The sequence below is a fragment of the Malaclemys terrapin genome, chromosome 4, assembly GCF_027887155.1.
Source record: "Malaclemys terrapin pileata isolate rMalTer1 chromosome 4, rMalTer1.hap1, whole genome shotgun sequence".
Taxonomy (NCBI): domain Eukaryota; kingdom Metazoa; phylum Chordata; order Testudines; family Emydidae; genus Malaclemys; species Malaclemys terrapin.
The window spans coordinates 31,126,707-31,152,035 of record NC_071508.1 but is presented as its reverse complement, the minus strand read 5'-3'; the positions used below and the strand labels follow the sequence as shown (position 1 = coordinate 31,152,035).

The following is a 25,329-nucleotide window of genomic DNA, read 5'->3' as shown; positions in this document are numbered from 1 at the left end:
TGCTGCATTAGGGCATGTCTACACTACAAAATTAAATTGATGTACAGCCACCACAGTAATTAAAGTGGTGGTTCACGTCCACCTTCTGTCAGCTGTACGCATTCTCACCAGGAGTGCTTCTACTGACTTAACTGTGGGGGCCTGAGGGGGCACTGACACCTGAAACTCCCCAGGGCTGACAGCCAACAGAAGATGTAAGTAACGCAGTGTCCACGTGGGCACTGCGACACCCTAACTACATCTACCTACACCTCTTGCAGAGGTGGAGTTATTAGGTCGCTGTAGTGGGTGACTTATATTGGTGGGAGCTACATTTTAGTGTAGACGCTTACAGCTAGGTCAATGTACGTTGCCCTAGGTCAACCAAACTCTGTAATGTAAACCAAGCCTTAAAGGCATAGGAACAGGGAGGAAGGGAATCTAATTTAATGCTGGTGCTGAGCCCCAGGTGGAAGTTTAAGTTGCTACCTCCAATTTCAATGTCAACTTCAAAGCCTTAAAACCCACAAAACAACATGAGTTTAGTCCATGAGTCAAAGTCTACATTGACTATACTGAGCTTTAATTCTCTAATTTTTATCAGTAACCTTGTTAGTGAAATTCAGTGTTTACCTTTAGTTGATCCAGTTGAAGCTTGTTAGCATTTTCACACACAATGAGCACATTCTGTAGATCTACAGATGCTTCAATATACTGGAGGCAGAGCTGTTCCAGTCGCGAGAGCTTGAAATTCAGGGCTAGTTTGTACACGTCCATGATAAGTAGTACATCCTGCACATGACCTGTACATCATAAAGGGAAACAGTATCATTCCACAGCTTTGGAGAGCTTTCTAATATAAGGGTCTTCAGAGATGTCCAGTGAGGTCATACATTTTCCCAAACCAATTTCTGATGCCATCTTGAGTAATTAGGATAGCACAACCAAGGGAGATTAGTATTATGATCATCTAGTCTGATCTCCTGTTTAACACAGGTCATAGAGCTTCCCCAGAATAGTTCCTAAGGGAGATTTTTAGGAAAACATCCAATCTTGATTTTAAAATGGTCAGTGATTAATGGTTAATTACTCTGTTAAAAATGTATGCCTTATTCCTGTCGGAATTTGTCTAGCTCAACTTGCAGTCATTGCACTGTTATACCTTTCTCTGGTAGACTGAAAAGCCCATTATTAAATATTTTTTTCCTATGTAAGTCTTATAGACTGTAATCAAGGCACTCCTTAACCTTCTCTTTGTTAAGATAAATAGAATGAGCTCCGTGACTCTGACTACAAATCATGTTTTCAAATCCTTTAATAATTCTTAAGTATCAGAGGGGTAGCCATGTTAGTCTGGATCTGTAAAAAGCAAGAGAGAGTCCTGTGGCACCTTTAAGACTAACAGATGTATTGGAGCATAAGCTTTCGTGGGTGAATGCCCACTTCGTCGGATCATGCATCCGACGAAGTGGGCATTCACCCACGAAAGCTTATGCTCCAATACATCTGTTAGTATTAAAGGTGCCACAGGACTCTCTCTTGCTTTTTAATAATTCTTGTGGCTCTTCTCTGAACCCTCTTCGATTTTTCAATATCCTTCTTGAGCTGTGGACAACAGAACTGGACACAGAATTCCAGCAGCGGTTGCCATCAGTGATAAATATAAAGATTTGCTCACAAATTGCTAATATTCAATTTTCATATGTTTTTTAAAAAAGCCCCTGTGGGCCAGGTTTGGTTTGCAGAGTCCTCCTCCTGCTATCCTACCTTTGCGTGGGTATTTTATTTTATCCGTGTACAGGAATTGCATGAGCACCTCAAAGGGCTGAGCTTCAGCTTCTCGGATTGTCACTTCCAGCAGGGGTTGCAGGCAGCACAGCTTGACATCGCCACAAATCCCCTCGTTCTGGGACAGTGCTTGTCCCTCTTCTTCAATCTCTTGCTTAGATTTCTAATGGGATAGAAAAACAGTAAACAAAGAAGCAAAGGTCTGGGTGTGTCCCTGGGACTGGGGTTGAGAAGGGCTGGTTTGCCAGGAACAAACTGTGTTTGTGGGTGTGCATTTGTGAGACTGTGATGTGATACATGGCTTTGCATTGTACTTACTGGGGATGTGCAGTGGAGTTGGGTCCCTTCGTGCCCTGAACTGACTTTGTAACATTTATCTTTGAATTTCCCTGCATTTCAAAATAAAGAGAGCCTCAGCCACGGAGCTCAGCAATGAAGTGTACCATTTTCCCTCCGAAGAGGTCCATGGGGTGCTGGAAAGTCTCCTCTGCGCTCTGTGCACAACTGCATGTACACTGGGCAAAGTGGCTGCAAGGCCCCCAAGTAAACTGCTCTGGTACAGCAGGCCCCCATGAGAGACACAGAGACAGCACCACAGCTTTGGATCCTCTGGCACAGGAGGCATCTCAGGCAGATCAGAGGCAGGGGAGGGCATGGTTGAGATAGTCCTGCACCCTGATGATTCCCAGCTACCACAATGTCCATTAGGGCTAAGGCAGCAGGGGGTGCAAGTTAGTGCAGCCCTGGGATTGCTTTAACCTGCTTGCCTGGCCGATCTGTCCCTTATCAATCTCAGCATAGCAGAGGTACAAAGCCTACCCTCTCATCCTGGTTCTAACCTGGGACTCCAAAGTGCTACAGACAATCCAGACATCCTCAGACTGATCATTTCTCTTCCCTGCAAAAGCATTGGTCACTGCTCCTTTCTAACCCTATTGTTTTATGATCTATGAAGCTCCCTGTGACAGGGCATACCTATCCCGCACCAGCCCTGTCATAAATATAAAGAAAAGGGTAGCATAAGATTCCTCCTTGGCAGCTATACTGAATCGCTTTACCTGTAAGGGGTTAAGTAGTTCAAATCACATAGTTGGCACATGAGCAGAAGGACCAATGAGGAAAGAAGATACTTTCAAATCTGGAGACGGGGAAGAGGGGGGAGAGAATTTGTTTGTGGCTCTCTTTGTTTGTTTGTTGGATGGAGAGACCAAACAGGTACAACATCTCCTGAAAACAAACCTGGAATTATCCATCTAAAACACTGGTCTACAATTTTTGAGAAGTCGTCTGCTTCAGAGATAAAATGTGCTATTTATTATGTATTTTGATGTGCTGAATTCAAATATGACAATTAAAACAACTGATTGGCTACTGTTTCTAAGATATTTAAGTTTTTACATTTTATGTTTATGTATATTGTGTAGATAGTAGAGTTTGAATCATAAATTGTAAACCTAGGTCTTTTCATGTTTATGGTTGCTTTACATGATAATATTTCACCTGTCCTGTTTATGTAACACTTTAAAAATCAGCAAAAGGGTTATATAAATAAAATTTGTTATGAAACAAAAGGCAAAAAACTATTATGTACATAGTTTAGTCCTATTCAGTGTCTACTCGGTGCTTCTTGGCTTGTCTCTTGTATTCATTAAATGGAGCATCTCTTGTCACTGTCCAGCAATAGTCTGCAAGCATTGATGGGCTCCATTTGCCCTGATAGCGTTTCTCCATTGTTGCAATGTCCTAGTGAAATCGCTCACCGTGCTCGTCGCTCACTGCTCCGCAGTTCGATGGAAAGAAATCTAGATGAGAGTGCAAAAAATGTATCTTTAGTGACATGTTGCAACCAAGGCTTTTGTATGCCTTGAGGAGGTTTTCCACCTACAACCTGTAGTTGTCTGCCTTGTTGTTTCCGAGAAAATTTATTGCCACTAACTGGAAGGCTTTCCATGCCGTCTTTTCCTTGCCACGCAGTGCATGGTCAAATGCATCATCTCCAAGAAGTTCATGAATCTGAGAACCAACAAAGACACCTTCCTTTATCTTAGCTTCACTTAACCTTGGAAATTTTCCACGGAGGTACTTGAAAGCTGCTTGTGTTTTGTCAATGGCCTTGACAAAGTTCTTCATCAGACCCAGCTTGATGTGTAAGGGTGGTAACAAAATCTTCCTTGATTCAGCAAGTGGTGGATGCTGAACACTTTTCCTCCCGGGCTCCAATGACTGTCAGAGTGGCCAATCTTTCTTGATGTAGTGGGAATCTCTTGCACGACTATCCCATTCGCAGAGAAAACAGCAGTACTTTGTGTATCCAGTCTGCAGACCAAGCAAGAGAGCAACAACCTTCAAATCGCCACAAAGCTGCCACTGATGTTGGTCATAGTTTATGCACCTCAAAAGTTGTTTCATGTTGTCATAGGTTTCCTTCATATGGACTGCATGACCAACTGGAATTGATGGCAAAACATTGCCATTATGCAGTAAAACAGCTTTAAGAATCGTCTTTGATGAATCAATGAACAGTCTCCACTCATCTGGATCGTGAACGATGTTGAGGGCTGCCATCACACCATCGATGTTGTTGCAGGCTACAAGATCACCTTCCATGAAGAAGAATGGGACAAGATCATTTTGACGCTCACGGAACATGGAAACCCTAACATTGCCTGCCAGGAGATTCCACTGCTGTAGGCTGGAGCCCAACAACTCTGCCTTACTCTTGGGTAGTTCCAAATCCCTGACAAGGTCATTCAGTTCACCTTGTGTTATGAGGTGTGGTTCAGAGGAGGAGGATGGGAGAAAATGTGGGTCCTGTGACATTGATGGTTCAGGACCAGAAGTTTCATCCTCTTCCTCTTCCTCGTCTGACTCAAGTGAGAATGATTCTGGTGCATCAGGAACCGGCAGGCCTTCTCCGTGGGGTACTGGGCGTATAGCTGATGGAATGTTTGGATGATGCACAGTCCACTTTTTCTTCTTTGACACACCTTTCCCAACTGGAGGCACCATGCAGAAGTAACAATTGCTGGTATGATCTGTTGGCTCTCTCCAAAGCATTGGCACTGCAAAAGGCATAGATTTCCTTTTCCTGTTCAACCACTGGCGAAGATTTGTTGCACAAGCGTTGCAGCATATGTGTGGGGCCCACCTCTTGTCTTGATCTCCAATTTTGCAGCCAAAATAAAGGTGATAGGCTTTCTTAACCATAGTGGTTATACTGCACTTTTGTGATGCAAAAGTCACTTCACCACAAACATAGCAGAAGTTATCTGCACTGTTCACACAAGTATGAGGCATCTCTGCTCACTTTGGCTAAACAGAAATGTGTCCCTTTGCAAAATCAAACACTGACAAATAAGAGAGCACGACACTGTATGATTTCTAGAGCGGATATAGGGCAATTTGTTCAGCAGAGTGATGTAAGCTTCATTATGACTGCATCATCCATGTCTTCGAGGAATAACATGATGCAATTCATATCATGTATGACGCAATACCAGCTTCAGATTGCATCATTCATTGTTTTGCCTAAAAAGCAAGTACTATCCAAACCCAGTCATAGATTTATTCATAGATCCACTCAAAGATGTCATTTTTTAGTCATTTCTGGTTTAAATTGAGATCCCTTCCCTTTATAACTCACTTATCCTCTGCCATTCCCAAGTCAAGGGTCGTATATACTGACCCAATAGCATATCTTGAAAACTAGAGCCAATCAACAATTTTAAGCATCATTTTCGTTCTCAGTGACCCAGAATTAGTAAAGTTTGACTACATTTATTTCAGAAGCATTTTGGCTTTAGAGCAGTGAAATTACAGAAATTGTAAGTAAGGCAAGGAAATGCATTAGGTTATCTTTTGTTTTGGCTTGTGAATTTTTCTATGCTACAAAGGTAGTTTTAGTCCTGTTTTTGTAACTGTGAAGCTGAGGCCAGAGGGGAGTCCTCTGTGTTTTAAATCTTTTTATTACCTGGTAAAGTTACCTTCCATCCTGATTTTGCAGGTGTGATTCTTTTACTTTTTTCTTTATAATAAAGTTCTTCTTTTAAGAACCTGATTGATTTTAGTGTCCTAAAAAACCCGTTACCTACCTTTCGTAACTGTTGTTCTTCAAGATGTGTTCACGTCCATTCCACATTAGGTGTGCGCGCACCGTGTACACGGACATTGGAAACTTCTTCCCTTAGCGGCTCCTGTCAGGTCGGCAGGGGAGCCCCCTAGAGTGGGGCCTCTATGCTGGTGCATATATACCCCTGCCGATCCGACCCTCCTTCAGTTCATTCTTGCCAGAGACTCTGACAGAGGGGAAGGAGGGTGGGAAGTGTAATGGATGTGAACAACATGTCTTGAAGAACAACAGTTACGAAAGGTAGGTAACCGTTTTTTCTTCTTCAAGTGCTTGTTCACGTCCATTCCACATTAGGTGATTCATAAGCTCACCATAGGAGGAGGGTATGAGTCATGGAGCAAATGACTGAAGAACAGCTCTGCCAACTGCCGCGTCATCTCTGGCCTACTGGTTGACTGCATAGTGGGCTGTGAATGTGTGCACCAATGACCAGGTGGCTGCTTTACAGATCTCCTTGATTGGGACGTGCGCCAGGAAAGCTGTTGAGGATGCTTGTGCCCTCGTCGAGTGAGCTATGATCGCCAGGGGTGGAACCTCGGCGAGCTCATAGCACGCGCGGACACAGTCCGCAATCCACAATGATATTGTGGTGCCAAGACCGGAATCCCTTTCATTCTATCAACTATGGCGACAAACAACTGTGTCGACTTGCGGAAAGGTTTAGTTCACTCCAAATAGAACGCCTGCGCCCTTTGGACATCCAGAGTGTGCAGGCTACGGTGACTGGGGTCCGTGTGTGGTTTAGGAAAGAGCACTGGCAAACAAATGTCCTGTCCCATAGAAATCGTGAGACTATTTTAGGAAGGAATTTAGGGTGTGGCCTGAGATGCACTTTGTCCTTATAAAAAACTGTATAAGGAGGCTCTGAGGTTAGGGCCCTCAACTCTGACAGCCTCTTTGCCGACGTAATGGCCACCAGAAACGCCACCTTCCAGGAGAGGTGAAGGAGAGAGCAAGAGGCCAGGGGCTTAAACGGGGGCCCCATAAACTTAGAAAGGACCAGATTAAGGTTCCAGGGAGGGACCGGCGGGCGTGAGTAGGGGAACACTCTCTCCAGTCCCTTGAGGAACCGCATCACCATGGGGTTAGAAAACACAGAGAATCCGGATTCCCCGGGGTGGAATGCTGAAATGGCAGCTAGATGCACTCTGACTGAGGAAGGAGCGAGACCCTGATGTTTGAGGTGCAGGAGGTATTCTAGGACGAGTGGAATAGTGTCCTGGAATGACTGTATCTGCTTAGGCTCACACCAGCAAGAGAATCTTTTCCACTTAGCAAGGTAGGCCGCCCTAGTGGAAGGATTCCTACTGCCAAGGAGAATCTGCCATACCAGAGGAGAGCACTGGCTCTCCATAGCGTTTAGCCAGAGAGCTTCCACGCAATGAGATGCAGGGGCAGGGCAATCGGGGTGGCCACTGACAGCTCTAGCAGGGTGGTAAACCAAGCAGGGGCGATCAAAATTATCATTGCCTTGTCCCTGCGAACTTTGAGGAGGACTCTGTGGATGAGTGGGAGCGGAGGAAAGGCATACTTCAGATTCCTGCTCCAAGGGATCGCGAATGCATCTGCGACCGAGCCCGGACTGTGGTTCTGGAACAAGCAAAACTGTGGACATTGGCTGTTGTCCTTGATGGCAAAGAGGTCCATTTGGGGAAACCCCCACTTCTGGAAGACTGATTGCAAGATGTCTGATCTCATCGACCACTTGTGCATGCAGTATGACCTGCTGAGGCTGTCCGCTAGCTTGTTTTGCTCCCCCGGGAGGTATGACACTACGAGATGGATGGAGTAGGCTATACAAAAGTCCCACAGGAGAAGGACCTCTCGGCAGAGGGGAGAGGAGCGGGCTCCGCCCTGCTTATTTATATAAAACATGGCGGTGGTGTTGTCTGTCAGAACTGTGACGCTGTGACCTTCCAGAGTAGCGTGAAAGGTTTGGCAGGCTAGACGAACCGCCCTGAGCTCCTTTACATTGATGTGGAGCGACACTTTGGCCTTGGACTACAAGCCCTGTGTCCTTAGGTCCCCTAAGTGAGCTCCCCAGCCGAGGTCTGACGTGCCTGTCACCAGCATCAGAGCAGGCTGCAGTGCGGTGAAGGGGATACCCTCACATACTACCAGCCGATTGAGCCACCAGCACAGAGTCCAACACCTGGGCCGGAACTGTCACGACAAGGTCTAGGGGTCTCTGCCTGGGCGATACGACCAGGCAAGCCACGCTTGTAAAGTCCTGAGCCGTAGTGGAGCTACGTGAGTGCACGCCGCCATGTGCCCTAGGAGCTGCAGGCAGCATCTGGCCGTGGTAGTGGAGAACCTTAGCATCGAGTCTATGACATGCTGGATGGCCAGGAATCTGGATTCCGGGAGGCTCGCTCGCACCTGCACCGAGTCCAGCACTGCCCCGATGAACTCCAGCCTTTGTGTTGGTATCAGGGAAGACTTGGGCACGTTGATGAGAAGACCCGGCCTGCGGAATGCATCCAGGGTCACCGTCACATGGGAGCAGACCTCCTCTTCGGACCGACCCGCAAGGAGCCAATTGTTGAGGTATGGGTACGCCTGTATTCTTCTCTTTCACAGAAAGGCTGCCACTACTGACATGCATTTTGTGAATATGTGGGGGGCTGAACAGGAGGACCGTAAACGGTGCTGGTTTATGGCGAACTGCAGGAACCGCCGGTGAATGGAGTGAATAGTGATGTGAAAGTACGTATCTTTCATGTCGAGGGCAGCATACCAATCCCCCGGATCCAGGGATGGCATAATAGTGCCTAGGGAGACCATGCGGAAGCGGACCTTGACTAAGAACTTGTTGAGCCCACGAAGGTCTAAAATGGGCCGAAGGCCCCCCTTTGCCTTTGAGATGAGAAAATAACGGGAGTAAAACCCCTTCCCCCTTAGTTCCCGAGGGACTTCCTCCACTGCCCCCGCCTCCAGGAGCGACTGTACCTCCTGCATAAGGAGTTGCTTGTGAGAAGGGTCCCTGAAGAAGGACAGGGAAGGGGGGTGGGTATGAGGGAAGGAGGAGAACAGCAGCTTGTAACCCACTTGTACCGTGCGTAAGACCCAACGGTCCGATGTTATACGGGACCACACCTGGTAGAAGTGGGACCAGCAATCCAAGAAACATGGGGAAGGATCCGGGAGCTGGGTTGGTACGCTGTCCTTGAGCGCACCTTCAAAACCCCTGCTTGTTGCCAGGCTGGGGCTTGCCCTGGCCCTGGCCTTGATTAGGCGTGTTATTCCGCCTCTGTCTGTTGTCTCTGCTCCTCCTGCGATAAGGCTCCTGCCTAGGGCGAGGCTGGTACTGCCATTGCTGCGATGGTTGGGGCTTGAATGGCTTCCTCTGAGTCGCCAGGGTGTGCATTCCTAACGACTTGAGGGTTGCCCGGGAGTCTTTAAGGCTATGTAGCCTGGCATCCGTCTGGTCGGAAAAGAGGCCAGACCCTTCAAAAGGGAGGTCCTGGATGGTATTTTGGACCTCTGGCGGAAGGCCTGAAGCCATGCTGAGCGCCTCATCACCACACCTGAGGTGATTGTTCTGGCTGCTGCATCTGCGGAGTCCAGACAGGCCTGTAAAGAGGTCTTGGCAACTGCCTTTCCCTCTTCCACGAGGGACGTGAATTCAGGTTGAGAACCCTGGGGCAAGGAGTCTTCAAATTTGGAAACTGCTGCCCAGGAATGAAAATTGTGCCTGTGTAGGATCGCCTGCTGGTTCGCAAGATGTCCGATCTCATCGACCACTCATGCATGCGGCACGACCTTAATTAGAGGCCCCCAGAGGAGTAGACCTACCTTCCAAAGAGGTCCAGACATTTAGCCTCCTTGGCCTTGGGGGCCGGGGCTTGCTGGTCACAACGCTCCCATTCATTCATGGCTGAGACGACCAGCGAACAGGGGGCTGGATGACAAAATAGGAAGTCGTATCCCTTGGAAGGGGTGAAGTACTTCCTCTTCACCCCCCTTGCCGTCGGTGTGCTGGAGGCTGCGGTTTGCCAGACCGTCTTGTAGTTAGATTGAATTGTCTTTATGAGCGGGAGCACAATTCTGGATGGGCCTTCAGGGCTTAGGATGTCCACCATAGGATCCTCCTGCTCCACCGCTTCCTCCGCCTGTAGGCCCAAGTTCTGGGCGACCCTGAGGAGCAGCTCCTGATGTGCCCTGTGGTCAATCGGAGGAGGCCCCGACACTGCCATGCCCACCACAGCTTCGTCTGGGGAGGATGAGGAGGTGAGGGCCTGCTGTGCCTCCTCCACCTGCTCTTCTTGCCCCTCATCATAGGCCGGGGGCACGTCCGAGCCCTGCCTGGTTGATTGTCCCCGGGACGGCCCCGGGCTCGGTGCCACTTCCACTCGCTGGTGTTCCGGAGAAGCGTCTGGCGGCCTGGATACCATAGCCTCCTTGGGTGTGGAGGGGTGCCTGTGTGGGGACCGAATAGCTGGACCTCGAAGCTCTGGAGGAGGTCCCTTGCTGCTAATGATAGGCCCATGGTGTCTAAAAGGGCCATTGTCCTGGCGGGCCCCATTGGGGATGGCATGCAGTTTGGGGCTCCCTGCTAACTGGCGCCCTGCGGGCATAGCTGGAGCAGCCTGAGTCGACCTCGGATTCTGAGGACACTGACCTCAAAGGCCAAGGCGGTGTCGTGGCACGGTGCCATCAGGAGGCTGGAGAGCGGCTCCTCACCGACCGGGACCGGGATCGGTACCGATGCCCTCAGGACCGGGATTGCTGCCTTCTGACCAGGACTGCGGCCTTATGTCCTCTCTGTGCTGGCTTAGTGACAGTGCTGGGGAGCAGTGTGCCGGCGGAGCAGGTGCTGTATGCTGGCTCAGTTCCGGTGCCATCGAGTCCTGCTGAGTCAAAGGTAACTGGGAGTCCATGGAGGCTGAGCTTGACCGAGATCGGCACCAGAAGCGGTGCCGGGGTGGTGACCTCGAGCGGCGCACCATTGCTGGCTTGCCTCTGGACGGCACCCTTGGTGATGATGCCGGAGGCTTCTCCTTGCCAGGGAGGGGGCTTGCCGCCAACAGCTCGATAAGGTCTTTTGCCGCCTCAAAGGTGTCTGGCATGGAGGGCTGTTCTAGGATGTCCTCCAGCCCTTCTTCTGCACTCAATCCACTTAGCCTGGGGCTCGATGGGAGAATATCAGTAAGTCTCTGGGTGGGGTCTTTAACCTCTTCTACAGGGATTTGTAAAGAGTCTGACACCATTTTAATAAGTCTTGAAATACGTTCAAATCATGTAGCTGTGGTGTACTAGGAGGAACTACACAGCCTTGTCTGGAGGTGATGAAATTATGGTATATCCCAACAAGTCTACAGAGTGGGATGGAATGTCCTTGCCTGAATCCTCAGGCTGAAGAAAAGGCTGTGTAGGAGCAGCCTGAGTGGTTGAGACAGTAGAAGATGGTTCTTGTGAGCATATCATCTTTCAGGAGAATGCTCCTGTCCCTATGGACCGCACAGAACCCAATATGACCATACATGCATGCTAGGATAAGAACCTGGTGGTCCACGCCTAGCACAGAGTCTATCATGAGATGAGTCTCTAGATTCCCTGCACGACTCATAATAACCAGGATATTCCCTTGAGGAATACATGTGAGAGTGTCCCACATAATCATAGAAGCTGTGAAGGAAGACAAGGAAAATGAACCTTCTCGTCTAAAGGTGAAGAAGTACATAAGAACGGCCAAAGGGGGTCAGACCAAAGGTCCATCTAGCCCAGTATCCTGTCTTCCAACAGTGGCCAGTGCCAGGTGCTTCAGAGGGAATGAACAGAACAGGCAATCACCAAGTGATCCATCCCCTGTCACCTATTCCCAGCTTCTGGCAGTCAGAGGCTAGGGACACCCAGAGCATGGGGTTGCATCCCTGACCATCCTGGCTAATAGCCCTTGATGGGCCTAGCCTCCATGAACTTATCTAATTCTTTTCTGAATCCAGTTATAATTTTGGACTTCACAACATCCCCTGGCAACAAGGTTCCACTGGTCACTGTGCATTGTGTGAAGAAATACTTCCTTTTCTTTGTTTTAAATCTGCTGCTTATTAATTGGACATTAGGAAAAAGTTCCTAACTGTCAGGGTGGTTAAACACTGGAATAAACTGCCTAGGGAGGTTGTGGAATCTCCATCTCTGGAGATATTTAAGAGTAGGTTAGATAAATGTCTATCAGGGATGGTCTAGACAGTATTTGGTCCTGCCATGCGGGCAGGGGACTGGACTCGATAACCTCTCGAGGTCCCTTCCAGTCCTAGAATCTATGAATCTATGAATAATTTCATTGGGTGATCCTCACATAACACGCTTCCTTATTCATAGACTTTAAGGTCAGAAGGGACCATTACGATCATCTAGTCTGACCTCCTGCGCAACGCAGACCAAAGAATCTCACCCACCCACTCCTGTAACAAACCCCTAACCTATGTCTGAGTTATTGAAGTCCTCAAATTGTGGTTTAAAGACCTCAAGGTGCAGAGAATCCCCCAGCAAGTGACCTGTGCCCCACGCTGCAGAGGAAGGCGAAAAACCTCCAGGGCCTCTGCCAATCTGCCCTGGAGGAAAATTCCTTTCCGACCCTGAATATGGTGATCAGTTAAACCCTGAGCATGTGGGCAAGACTCACCAGCCAGCACCCAGGAAAGAATTCTCTGTAGTAACTCAGATCCCACCCCATCTAACATCCCTTTCTCTGCACGATTCCTGATCGTATAGACCTTCATATTCCCCCTTAGTCATCTCTTTTCCAAGATGAAATGTCCCAGTCTTTTTTTTCTCCTCATACAGAAGCTGTTCCATGTCCTAATTCTCCCACCCCACCCCGTACCTTTTCCATTTCTAATATATCTTTTTTTGAGATGGGGCAATCAGAACTGCTCGCAGTATTCAAGGTGTGGGATTGCTTACTATGGCTTAATATAGTGGCATTATATTTACTGTCTTATTCTCTATCCCTTTCCTAATGGTTCCTAACGTTCTGTTTGCTTTTTTGACTACTGCTGCATATGGAGCAGATGTTTTCAGAAAACTATCCACAATGACTCCAAGATCTCTTTCTTGAATGATAAAAGATGGTTACCTTTTCCGTAACTGGTGTTCTTCAAGATGTGTTGCTCATGTCTATTCTACAGTAGGTGTGCATCCTTGCCACGTGCCCCGGAGCCGGAAGTTTTCCCCCTAGCAGTACCCGTAGGGGCAGAGCGCCCCCCGCAGCCCCTGGAGTGGCGCCTTCCTGACACGGTATAAGGGGAGCTGCGCACTCCCCCCACCCTCAGTTCCTTCTTGCCAGACAACTCCAGCAGTGGGGAAGAAGGGCAGGATGTGGAATAGACACGAGCAACACATATCGAAGAACACCAGTTACGAAAAAGGTAACTGTCTTTTCTTCTTCGAGTGATTGCTCATGTGTATTCCACAGTAGGTGATTCCAAGCTGTATCTGCTGGAGGTGGGTAGGAGTTCACAAGTTCTCGGGACGGAGTACCGCCCTGCCGAACCCAGCGTCATCCCTGGTTTGGGGAGACTATTGCATAGTGCGAGGTGAATGTGTGAACCGAAGACCACGTGGCAGCCCTACAAATGTCCTGACTAGGGACATGGGCCACAAAGGCAGCCGACGAGGCCTGCGCCCGTGTCGAGTGTGCCCTAACAATAGGTGGTGGGGGAACACCTGCCAGCTCATAACAGGAGTGCATACATGAAGTGATCCAGTTGGACAGTCGCTGAGTGGAAATTGGCTGGCCTCTCACGCGCTCAGCTGAGGCAACAAACAGCTGCGAGGACTTTCTGAATGACTTGGTTCGCTCAAGGTAGAATGCGAGAGCCCGCCTCACATCAAGTGTGTGGAGGCGGCGTTCCTCATTAGTCGCGTGAGGTTTGGGGCAAAGGACTTGCAGAAAAATGTCCTGACCCATGTGGTAGGCGGAGACCACCTTTGGGAGGAACGCGGGGTGTGGCAGAGCTGGACCTTATTCTTATGAAACACAGTATACGGTGGCTCGGAGGTCAGGGCCCTGAGCTCCGAGACCCACCCAGCTGACGTGATAGCAACCAGGAAGACCACCTTCCATGAGAGGTGAGACCAGGAACATGTGGCCAGCGGTTCAAATGGGGGCCCCGTAAGCCAAGCCAGCACCAGATTCAGGTCCCAGGGGCTTAGAATACGGGTAAAGCCAGTCCAACCCCTTAAGGAACCAGCCAGTCATAGCATGGGAGAACACCGTGTGTCCTTGCACCGGGGGATGGAAAGCCAATATGGCTGCCAGCTGCACCCTGACCAACGAGGGTGCCTAGCCCTGGGCCCTCAGGTGGAGGTGGATGTCATGGGCTATACAGAAGTCCCACAGGCTGAGGGCTTCGTGGCAGAGGGCGGAGGATCGGGCTCCGCCTTGCCTGTTGAAATAGAACATCGAGGCCGTGTTGTCCGTGAGAACCCTGACTGCCTTGCCCTTCAGGTGCGAGCAGAAGGCCGTACACGTCAGCTGCACTGCCCTGAGTTCCTTGATGTTTATGTGAAGGGTCAGGTCTTGCGGAGACCACAGGCCTTGGGTCTGAAAACTCCCCACATGGGCTCCCCAGCCCAGGTCCAATGCATCGGACACTAGCTCCATGGACAGGGCCCTGTCCCTGAACAGGACCCCTCGGTGTGTTGCTCGGTGTGGACCACCATCGTAGGGAGGTGGTCATCGAGTTTGGCACGGTGAGGACCTTGTCCAATCTGTCCGTGGCTTTGGTGAACTACGAGGCGTCAGAGTTGTAGGGGCCTCATCCTGAGCCTGGCATGGCGGACCACATACGTTCACGGTGACATGTGACCTAGCAGCTGTAGGCAGGACCTGGCTATCACCACTGGGAACCTTACGATCGAGTGGATGAGCCCTTTCACGGTCTCGAACATGTCTTGGGGGAGAGAGACTGACATTGCGTCTAGGAGCACCCTGATAAACTCTATGCATTGGACTGGGACTAACGTGGACTTGGTGTTGTTTACCAACAGGCCCAGGGCGGTGCATGTGGATAGGAGGAGTGCCACATGATCCCTCACCTGCAACCGGGAGGTGCCCTTGACCAGCCAGTCATCCAGATAGGGGAATATCTGGACCCTCCGGCGCCTGAGGTAGGCCGCTACTACCGACATGCACTTTGTAAAGACCCTGGGGGCACTGGACAGACCAACCAGGAGGACTGTGAATTGGTAGTGATTCTGTCCCACCACAAAACGGAGGAAGCACCTGTGCCCCTTGAATATGTGGATGTGGAAGTATGCGTCCTGTAGATCGAAGGCCGCGTTCCAATCCCCGGGATCCAGGGAGGGGATGATGGAGGCCAGGGAAACCATGCAAAACTTGAGTTTTACCAAGTACTGGTTCAGACCTTGCAGGTAGTATGGGTCTGAGCTCCCCTTTTGGCCTTCCGGATAAGGAAATACCGGGATGTAATACCCCTTGCCCAGGAACTCCTTGGGCACCGTCTTTATCGCTCCTAATTCCAGGAGCATCCCGACCTCCTGCTTGAGCAGAGCCTCGTGCAATGGGACCCCCAAGAGGGATAGAGGCGGGCGGTGGTTGGGCGGGTAGGAGATAAACTGGAGGGTGTAACATCAGGAGATGGTGTGGTGTTGAGGTCCGAGGTGAGCTACGACCATTCCGGGAGATATGCACACAATCGACTGGAAAAAGGGAGCTTCATTAGGGGTGGATCCGTGCTGAAAATTGGCGGGGTACCCCCGAGCGTCCCGTCAAAACCGCCTTTTACCCGCCTGCTTGCCCTTAGAGGACCCAGGCTGTGGGGCAGGCCGCTACTGTCTTTGCAGGTGTTTCCTATAGTCCCGTTGCTTCTTTTGGGTGGCTTCGTATTTCGGGAGAGCGGCCTGGGTGGGAGCCTGCTGTGGCTTGAACTTGGGTTTTGCCAGAGCCAGGACATAGAGGCCCAGGATCTGGAGGGTCATCCAGGAGTCTTTCATGCCATGCAGCCTTGTGTCCGTTTCCTCCGCAAACAGCGCCTTCCTGTCAAAAGGGCAATCCTGTATTGATGACTGCGCTTCTCTGGATAACCCAGAGAGCAGAAGCCAGAATGCCTGTCTCATGTATCCGAAGCGGCCTGCAGAGACGCCCTTGCAGTGGCTGCCCCTTCCTCCATGAGCGCCTTAAACTCCTTTCTATCGTGCTCCTGGAGGGAGTCCTCGAACTTGGGGAGGGATCCCCAGAGATTGAATTCGTAGCAACCCAGGAGAGCCTGATGGTTTGCTACCCTCAGCTGGAAGCTTGACGCCGAATACATTTTTCTCTCGAAAGCATCCAGCCTCCGAGAGTCTTTGTTCTTTGGGGTCGGGGCTGGCTGCCCCTGTCGCTCCCTGGGTTGACCGACTCGACCACCAAGGAGTTGGGTGCCGGGTGGGTATACAGATACTCGTGCCCCTTAGTGGGTACGAAGTACTTGTGCTCCACCTTCTTAGAGATAGGAGTCAACGAGGCTGGTGTTTGCCACAGGGCATTTGAAATTTTTGCCAGCCCTTCATGGAGCGGCAAGGCCACCCTGCCTGGTGCTGAGGGGGTCAGCACATTGAACAGGGAGTCTGAGGGCTCTTCCATTTCCTCAGCCTGGAGATGGAGGCTTGCTGCCACCCTTTTTAGTAAGTCTTGATGGGCCCGGTAGTCCTCCTGCGGGACAGAGGGGGGCGGGGCTGCAATCAGCTCCTCTGGATGGGGCGAGGAGGCCGGTGTGGTGCTTTGGGTGTTGGCTGGCACTGGAGGATCCACCTCCTGGTTGGACTCCGGGCATGGCACCGAGGAAGCCCATCGACTCTTTTCTTGGCAGTCTAGGGATGGAGGCCAATGGTGCTTCTGACGCCCCAGCCACCTAGCGAGCCCCCACCGGGGGCTGCGCCGGAGGCCATGGTGCCCACTGGTACCACTGGGCCCGCCATGATGCAGGGTGCCATTGCACTTGCTGAGACACTGGTGGAGCTGGCTGATCAGGCTGGCTAGCCTGGCCTGTAGACGGGCAACTGTGAGCAGAGGTTGGGCTGGCGTACGACACGCTGCGGCCTCCAGACTGGGAGTGGCGGTGGTGCCGGGATCTGTCGACCACAGGACTGGGACCTCGAGGCGGGACAATGGCACTGATGGTAGTAGTTGCTCCACAAGCGATCTCAATGGGTGGACCCGCGATGGCGAGGAGCCGGCGATCGATGCCCGGAGCTACGGTGCCTTGGCGGAGACTTTGAGCAGGATTCTGAGCAGGAACAGCGTCGACGGTGATGCTGCGACCGACTGCGGTACCGCCTTCGAGGCGAGGACCATTGGCGATGTCCGCCACGGTCCCGTCTGAGCTAGCTCAGTGAAGACGAGCGGTGCCGAGAGTCCCGATTGGATGGCACCCATCCAGACAGTCTGGCCGGTGTTGAGGGCAATCCACATGGACTGAGCCCTGAACAGTCACTGGGCGATGAGCGGTATCGGGAACGTTCCCTCGACCGAGACCAGTACCGGGCCGGCGGTGACTGTGGTGATCCCAGCAGCGGCTTGCCTCTGGAGTGTGGGGCCGACATCGGCGGCACTCCCGGCACCAGCATGGACCTGATGTCCTTAGCTGCCTGGAGGGCTTCGGGTGTAGATGGCATCCGGACATCCTGAGAGGCCTGCTTCGAAGGGGCCGGGCTACTCCACTCCGCGTGAGTCAGAGGCCTAGGGCCCAATGGGGACTGAGGACTACCCGACATGGGTCTAGTCTCTGCCCAGACTTCCCTCGGTGCCGTTGCGAAGAGGGAGTCTTTCCGGTCCTCTTGGCATGCCCCGTGGAAGGGGAGCAGTGCCGACTAATCGAGGGTACCGGAGGGTGTCCGCACACCGATGCCGCGGTGCCAGGTACCAGATCAGAGCGGCGTGCCAGGGTCGGGGCCAGCGCTAACTCCAGCAGGATGTCCCAGAGTCTAATGTCCCTTTCTTTTTTAGTCCGGGGCTTGAACGGCTTGCAGATCTTACACCTTTCGCTGATATGGGTTTCTCCCAAGCAGCGCAGACAGTCTGTGTGCGGGTCACTCCTTGGCATAGAACGCCTACAGGAGACGCACGACTTAAATCCCGGGGCACGGGGCATGCCCCGGCCTGGGCTCACTAACTAACTAAACTTTACTGAAAACTAAACTGACTAAACAGCTACTACTGAACGAACAGTTCTGGGGACAAGCTGCAGCAAGGCTGGAGCTGTGCAATTCCGACGCACCTTCATTGGCGGCAAGAAGGAACTGAGGGTGGGGGGAGCGCGCAACTCCCCTTATACCGCACCAGGCAGGCGCCACTCCAGGGGTCACGGGGGGCGCTCTCCCCCTACGGGTACTGCTAGGGGAAAAACCTCTGGCACCAGTGCACGTGGCTAGCACGCACACCTACTGTGGAATTGACATGAGCAATCACTCGAAGAAGAACTAATTTATACCTTAGCCTCTGAGGCCTGGTCTACACTACGGGTTTAGGTCGACTTTAGCAGCGTTAAATCGAATTAAGCCTGGACACGTTCACACGACGAAGCCCTTTCTTTCGACTTAAAGGGCCCTTTAAACCGGTTTCTTTACACCCCCTTCGATGAGGGGATTAGCGATAAAATCGGCCTTTGCGGGTCGGAATTGGGGTAGTGTGGACGGAATTCGACGTTATTGGCCTCCGGGAGCTATCCCACAGTGCTTCATTGTGACCGCTCTGGACAGCACTCTCAACTCAGATGCACTGACCAGGTAGACAGGAAAAGACCTGCGAACGTTTGAATTTCATTTCCTGTTTGCTCAGCGTGGAGAGCACAGGTGACCACGCAGAGCTCATCAGCACAGGTAACCGTGATGGAGTCCCAGGATCGCAAAAGAGCTCCAGCATGGACCGAACGGGAGGTACGGGATCTGCTCGCCATATGAGGAGATGAATCAGTGCTAGCTGAACTCCGTAGCAGTAAAAGAAATGGCAAAGTATTAGAAAAGGTCTCCAAGGCCATGAAGGACCGAGGCCATAACAGGGACACACAGCAGTGCCGCGTGAAAATTAAGGAGCTAAGGCAAGCCTACCACAAAGCCAGAGAAGCAAATGGAAGGTCCGGGGCAGAGCCGCAAACTTGCCGCTTCTACGCGGAGCTGCATGCCATTCTAGGGGGTGCAGCCACCACTACCCCAACCATGTGCTATGACTCCGTCAATGGAGAAACACACAGGGAAGAGGGTTCAGGGAATGAGGAAGATGAGGATGGAGGTAATGTAGGTAGCTCACAACAGCAAGGAAGCGGAGAAACCAGTTTCCCCAACAGCCAGGATATGTTTGTCACCCTGGACCTGGAACCAGTAACCCCCGAACTCACCCAAGACCCTGAGGGCACACAGGAGACCTCTGGTGAGTGTACCTTTGTAAATATTACACATGGTTTAAAAGCAAGTGTGTTTAATGATTAATGATTAATTTGCCCTGGCAATCGCGGCCAGTACAGCTACTGGAAAAGTCTGTTAACGTGTATGGGGATGGAGCAGAAATCCTCCAGGGACATCTCCAGAAAGCTCTCTTTCATGTACTCCCAAAGCCTTTGCAAAAGGTTTCTGGGGAGGGCTGCCTTATCCTGTCCGCCATGGTAGGACACTTTACCACGCCAGGCCAGTAGCACGTATTCTGGAATCATTGCATAACAAAGCATGGCAGCGTATGGTCCCGGTGTTTGCTGGCATGCAGACAACATCCATTCCTTATCTCTCTTTGTTATCCTCAGGAGAGTGATATCATTCACGGTCACCTGGTTGAAATGGGGTGATTTTATTAAGGGGACATTCAGAGGTGCCCGTTCCTGCTCTTCTGAACAGAAATGCGGGGGGAGGGATAGCTCAGTGGTTTGAGCATTGGCCTGCTAAACCCAGGGTTGTGAGTTCAATCCTTGAGGGGGCCACTTGGGGATCTGGGGCAAAATCAGTACTTGGTCCTGCTAGTGAAGGCAGGGGGCTGGACTCGATGACCTTTCAAGGTCCCTTCCAGTTCTAGGAGATGGGATATCTCCATTAATTTATGTTCCCCGCTATTAACCACGCAGTGGGGGGAGGGGTGAAGTGATCATCCCAGAGAATTGGGTGTGTGTGTGTGTGTGTGGTTTACTTGGGTTTGTGCTGCATGTTAACCCGGAAACCACAGCCCCTCCTTTTACATTGAAAACCCATTTTCAATGGCCAACCCAATTCATCCTTGATATGGGAAATGCGCTGCTGTTTGAAACCATTCCCACATGTTAAGAAGGTTAAAAAAGCCAAAAGACTGTGGCTTACCATGGCCGCCTGCAAGCCGAAATCTGTTGCCTGGCACTGCGTGAGTGATCTCTCATACCAAACCGGCAGGCAGAGGAAAAATGTGACCTTGTAATGAAAGAGTGTACCCATTGTTCTCTAAAATGTGTCTTTTTAACCACCTCTCCCTTCTCCTCCACCAGCTGCAAATGTTTCTCCTTCGCAGAGGCTAGTGAACATTAGAAAGAGAAAACGGAGGACACGGGACGATATGTTCACGGAGCTCCAGATGTTCTCCCACGCTGATAGAGCACAGCAGAATGCGTGGAGGCAGTCAATGTCAGACATGAGAAAAGCACAATATGAACGAGAGGAGAGGTGGCAGGCTGAATGGCGGGATGAAAAGAGCAAGTGGCGGGCTGAAGATGATAGGTGGCGTCAGCTTGCAGACAGAAGGCAAGAGTCAATGCTCCGTCTGCTGGAGCATCAAACTGATATGCTCCAGCGTATGGTTGAGCTGCAGGAAAGGCAGCAGGAGCAGAGACCGCCGCTACAGCCCCTGTGTAACCAACAGCCCTCCTCCCCAAGTTCCATAGCCTCCTCACCCAGACGCCCAAGAACACGGTGGGGGGGCCTCCGGCCACCCAGTCACTCCACCCCAGACAACTGCCCAAGCATCAGAAGGCTGGCCTTCAATAAGAGTTAAAGTTTTAAAATGCAGTGTGTCCTTTTCCTTCCCTCCTCCCCCACCCATCCCAGGCTACCTTGGGAATTATCCCCCTACTTGTGTGAGGAATTAATAAAGAATGCATGAATGTGAAATAACAATGACTTTATTGCCTCTGCAAGCGGTGCTCGAAGTGGGGAGGAAGGGTGGGGTGGTTGGTTTACAGGGAAGTAGAGTGAACCGGGTCGGGGGGGGGGGGGGTTGGAGGGTTCATCAAGGAGAAACAAACAGAAGTTTCACACCGTAGCCTGGCCAGTCACAAAACTCGTTTTCAAAGCTTCTCTGATGCGCACCATGCCCTGCTGTGCTCCTCTAACCGCCCTGGTGTCTGGCTGCGCGTAATCAGCGGCCAGGCGAGTTGCCTCAACCTCCCACCCCGCCATAAATGTCTCCCCCTTACTCTCACAGATATTGTGGAGCGCACAGCAAGCAGCAATAACAATGGGGATATTCTTTTCGCTGAGGTCTGAGCGAGTCAGTAAGCTGTGCCAGCGCGCTTTTAAACGTCCAAATGCACATTCCACCACCATTCGGCACTTGCTCAGCCTATAGTTGAACAGGTCCTGACTCCTGTCCAGGCTGCCTGTGTACGGCTTCATGAGCCATGGCATTAAGGGGTAGGCTGGGTCCCCAAGGATCACGATAGGCATTTCAACATCCCCAACGGTTACTTTCTGGTCCGGGAAGAAAGTCCCTTCCTCCAGCTTTCGAAACAGACCAGAGTGCCTGAAGACGCGAGCATCATGTACCTTTCCTGGCCACCCCATGTTGATGTTGGTGAAACGTCCCTTGTGATCCACCAGGGCTTGCAGCAGCATTGAAAAGTACCCCTTGCGGTTTATGTACTCGGTGGCTTGGTGCTCCGGTGCCAAGATAGGGATATGGGTTCCGTCTATGGCCCCACCAGAGTTTGGGAATCCCATTTCAGCAAAACCATCCACTATTGCCTGCACGTTGCCCAGAGTCACTACCCTTGATATCACCAGGTCTTTGATTGCCCTGGCAACTTGGATCACAGCAGCCCCCACAGTAGATTTGCCCACTCCAAATTGATTCCCGACTGACCGGTAGCTGTCTGGCGTTGCAAGCTTCCACAGGGCTATCGCCACTCACTTCTCAACTGTGAGGGCTGCTCTCATCCTGGTATTCTGGCGCTTCAGGGCAGGGGAAAGCAAGTCACAAAGTTCCATGAAAGTGCCCTTACGCATGCGAAAGTTTCACAGCCACTGGGAATCGTCCCACACCTGCAGCACGATGCGGTCCCACCAGTCTGGGCTTGTTTCCCGGGCCCAGAATCGGCGTTCCATGCCATGAACCTGCCCCAGTAACACCATGATTTCCACATTGCTGGGGCCTGTGCCTTGTGAGAGGTCTATGTCCATGTCAATTTCCTCATCACTCTCTTCGCCGCGCTGCAATCGCCTCCTCGGCTGGTCCGGGTTTCGCCTTGGCATGTCCTGGCTCTGCATATACTCGAGGACAATGCGCGTGGTGTTCATAGTGCTCATAATTGCCGCGGTGATCTGAGCGGGCTCCATGATCCCAGTGCTAGCTATGGCGCCTGGTCTGAAAAAAGGCGCGAAACTAGTATCTGACGGACCAGGAGAAGGAGGGAGGGCCGAGTGACGACATGGCGTACAGGTACAGGGAATTAAAATCAAGAAAGGTGGCTGTGCATCAGGGAGAAACACAAACAACTGTCACACAGAATGGTCCCCCCAAAGATTAAACTGAAAACCCTGAGTTTAGCAGGCTGTTGATTTCACGGAGGGAGGGGAAGCAAATGAATACAGAACAAATCTATTTTTTACATCTTAAGACGACGGTGCAGCATGACTGATAGCCCTCGGCATCTTCTGGGCGCTTGGCAGTTAGTGTACTACGATGGCCTTCAGGCCTATTTCACGATCTGCTGCTCAGGGAAAACTCTGCTAATGTGCGATGATCCAACTTGTAATAGGACGGTTACCAATCGTAATACACCATCTACTGCCAAAAGGCAAAAGGCAAGAGGCTGGTGTAATGCAGCCCTACGGCTGCCAGCCCCACAGCTGCCAGCCCCCAGATCGCCGATGAAGGCTACCAGTCATGCTGCACCGTCTACCGCCAAAAGGCAGTTAGCTGCTGCTGCTGTGTAGCAATGCAGTCCCACGTCTGCCGGCACCCAGATGACATATGGTGACGGTGAGCTGAGCGGGCTCCATGATTGCCATGGTATGTTGTCTGCACAGGTAACCCAGGTAAAAAGGTGCGAATCTATTGTCTGCCGTTGCTCTAACGGAGGGGGAGGGGCCTGACGACATGTACCCAGAACCTCCCGCGACACTGTTTTGCATCATCCGGGCATTGGGATCTCAACCCAGAATTCCAATAGGCGGCGGAGACTGCGGGAACTGTGGGATAGCTACCCATAGTGCAATGCTCCGGAAGTCGACGCTAGCCTCGGTACTGTGGACGCGGTCCGCCGACTAGAGCACTTAGAGCATTTTATGTGGGGACACACAAAATCGGCTGTATACAACCGATTTCTATAAAACCGGCTTTTATTAATTCGACCTAATTTCATAGTGTAGACATACCTTAAGGATAGAACAAGAAGCAATGGGTTTAAACTGCAGCAAGGGAGGTCTAGATTGGACATTAGGAAAAAGTTCCTAACTGTCAGGGTGGTTAAACACTGGAATAAATTGCCTAGGGAGGTTGTGGAATCTCCATCTCTGGAGATATTTAAGAGTAGGTTAGATAAATGTCTATCAGGGATGGTCTAGACAGTTTTTGGTCCTGCCATGCGGGCAGGGGACTGGACTCGATGACCTCTCGAGGTCCCTTCCAGTCCTAGAATCTATGAATCTATGAATCTATACCACATTATTTTGTATGCATAGTTGAGATTATGTTTTCCAATGTGCATTATTTAGCATTTATCAACAATGAATTTCATCTGCCATTTTGTTGCCCAGTCACCCAGTTTCGAGAAAGCCCTCTGCAACTCCTCGCAGTCTGCTTTGGACTTAACCATCCTGAGTAATTTTGTATCATCTGAACATTTTGCCACCTCATTGCTTACCCCTTTTTCCAGATCATTTATGCATCTATTGAACAGCACTGGTCCCAGTACAGATCACTGGGGGACACCATTATTTCTCTCCATTCTGAAAACTGTCCATTTATTCCTACTCTTTGTTTCCTGTCTTTTAACCCATTACTGATCCATGAAAAGACCTTCCCTCTTATTCTCTGACTGCTGACTTTGGTTAAGAGCCTTTGGTGAGGGACCTTGTCAAAGGATTTCTGGAAGTCAAAGTATACTATAACCACTTGCCCACATGTTTGTTGACACCTTCAAAGGATTCTAATAGATTGGTCGGGCATGTTTTCCCTTTACAAAACTGATGTTGGTTCTTCCCTAACAAATCATGTTTATCTATGTGTCTGATAATTCTGTTCTTTATTATAGTTTCAACTATGGTACTGAAGCTAGGCTTACCAGCCTGTAATCGCCGGGATTGCCTCTGGAGCCATTTTAAAAAATTGGTATCACATTAACTATCCTCCAGTCATCTGGTACAGAAGTTGATTTAAGTGATAGTTTACATACCACAGTTTTAGTAGTTCTGCAATTTCATACTTGAGTTCTTTCAGAACTCTTGGGTGAATACCTTCTGGTCCTGGTGATTTATTACTGTTAAATTTATCAATTTGTTCCAAACCTCCTCTATTGACACCTCAATCCTCAGATCGGGCACCTAAAAAGAATGGCTCAGGTATGGAAATCTCCCTCACATCCTCTGCAGTGAAGACCAATGCAAAGAATTTATTTAACTTTTCTGCAATGGCCTTATTTTCCTTGAGTGCTCCTTTAGCACCTGGTTTGTCCAGTGGCCCCACTGATTGTTTAGCAGGCTTTCTGCTTCTGGTGTACTTAAAACAATTTTTTGCTGTTAGTTTTTGAGTCTTTTGCTAGTTGCTCTTCAAATTATTTTTTGGCCTGCCTAATTATATTTTTACACTTAACTTGCCATAATTAATGCTCTTTTCTATTTTCTTCAGTAGGATTTGACTTCCAATTTTTAAAGGATGCCTTTTTGCCTCCAACCTTTTTATGCCCAAGATCACTTTTTGAATCTAAGAGCAACTCAGGATCTACCCTGCCCCTTCCCCCAGACCCTGCCCCTTCCCCAAAGCCCCGCCCCACTCACTCCATTCCCCCCATCGCTTGCTCTCCCCCACCCTCACTCACTTTCACCGGGCTGGGGCAAGGGGTTGGGGTTCGTGAGGGGTGGCAGGCTCTGGGCTGGGGCTAAGGGGTTCGCAGTGTGAGAGGGGGCTCTGGGCTGAGCCGGGGGCAGAGGGTTGGGGTGCAGGAGAGGGTGAGGGATGCAAGCTCTAGAAGGGAGTTGGGGTGCAGGAGGGGGCTCTGGGCTGGGGCAGAGTGTTGGGGTGCAGGAGGGGCTACAGGGTGCTG

General features: G+C 50.7%; 1 protein-coding gene across 4 annotated transcripts in view; it reads right to left on the bottom strand.

Annotated features, from left to right (window-relative positions):
• The window catches only part of LZTR1 (leucine zipper like transcription regulator 1), a 286,327-nt gene that overhangs the window by 74,498 nt on the left and 186,500 nt on the right, over positions 1-25,329 (bottom strand). For all 4 annotated transcript variants that reach the window (XM_054025515.1, XM_054025514.1, XM_054025512.1 and 1 more), the window contains 2 exons: positions 1,747-1,930; positions 613-782 (listed from right to left, as the gene is read on the bottom strand). In XM_054025515.1, the coding sequence (XP_053881490.1) occupies positions 613-782; positions 1,747-1,930 (354 nt within the window). The remainder of the gene's footprint in view (positions 1-612; positions 783-1,746; positions 1,931-25,329) is intronic.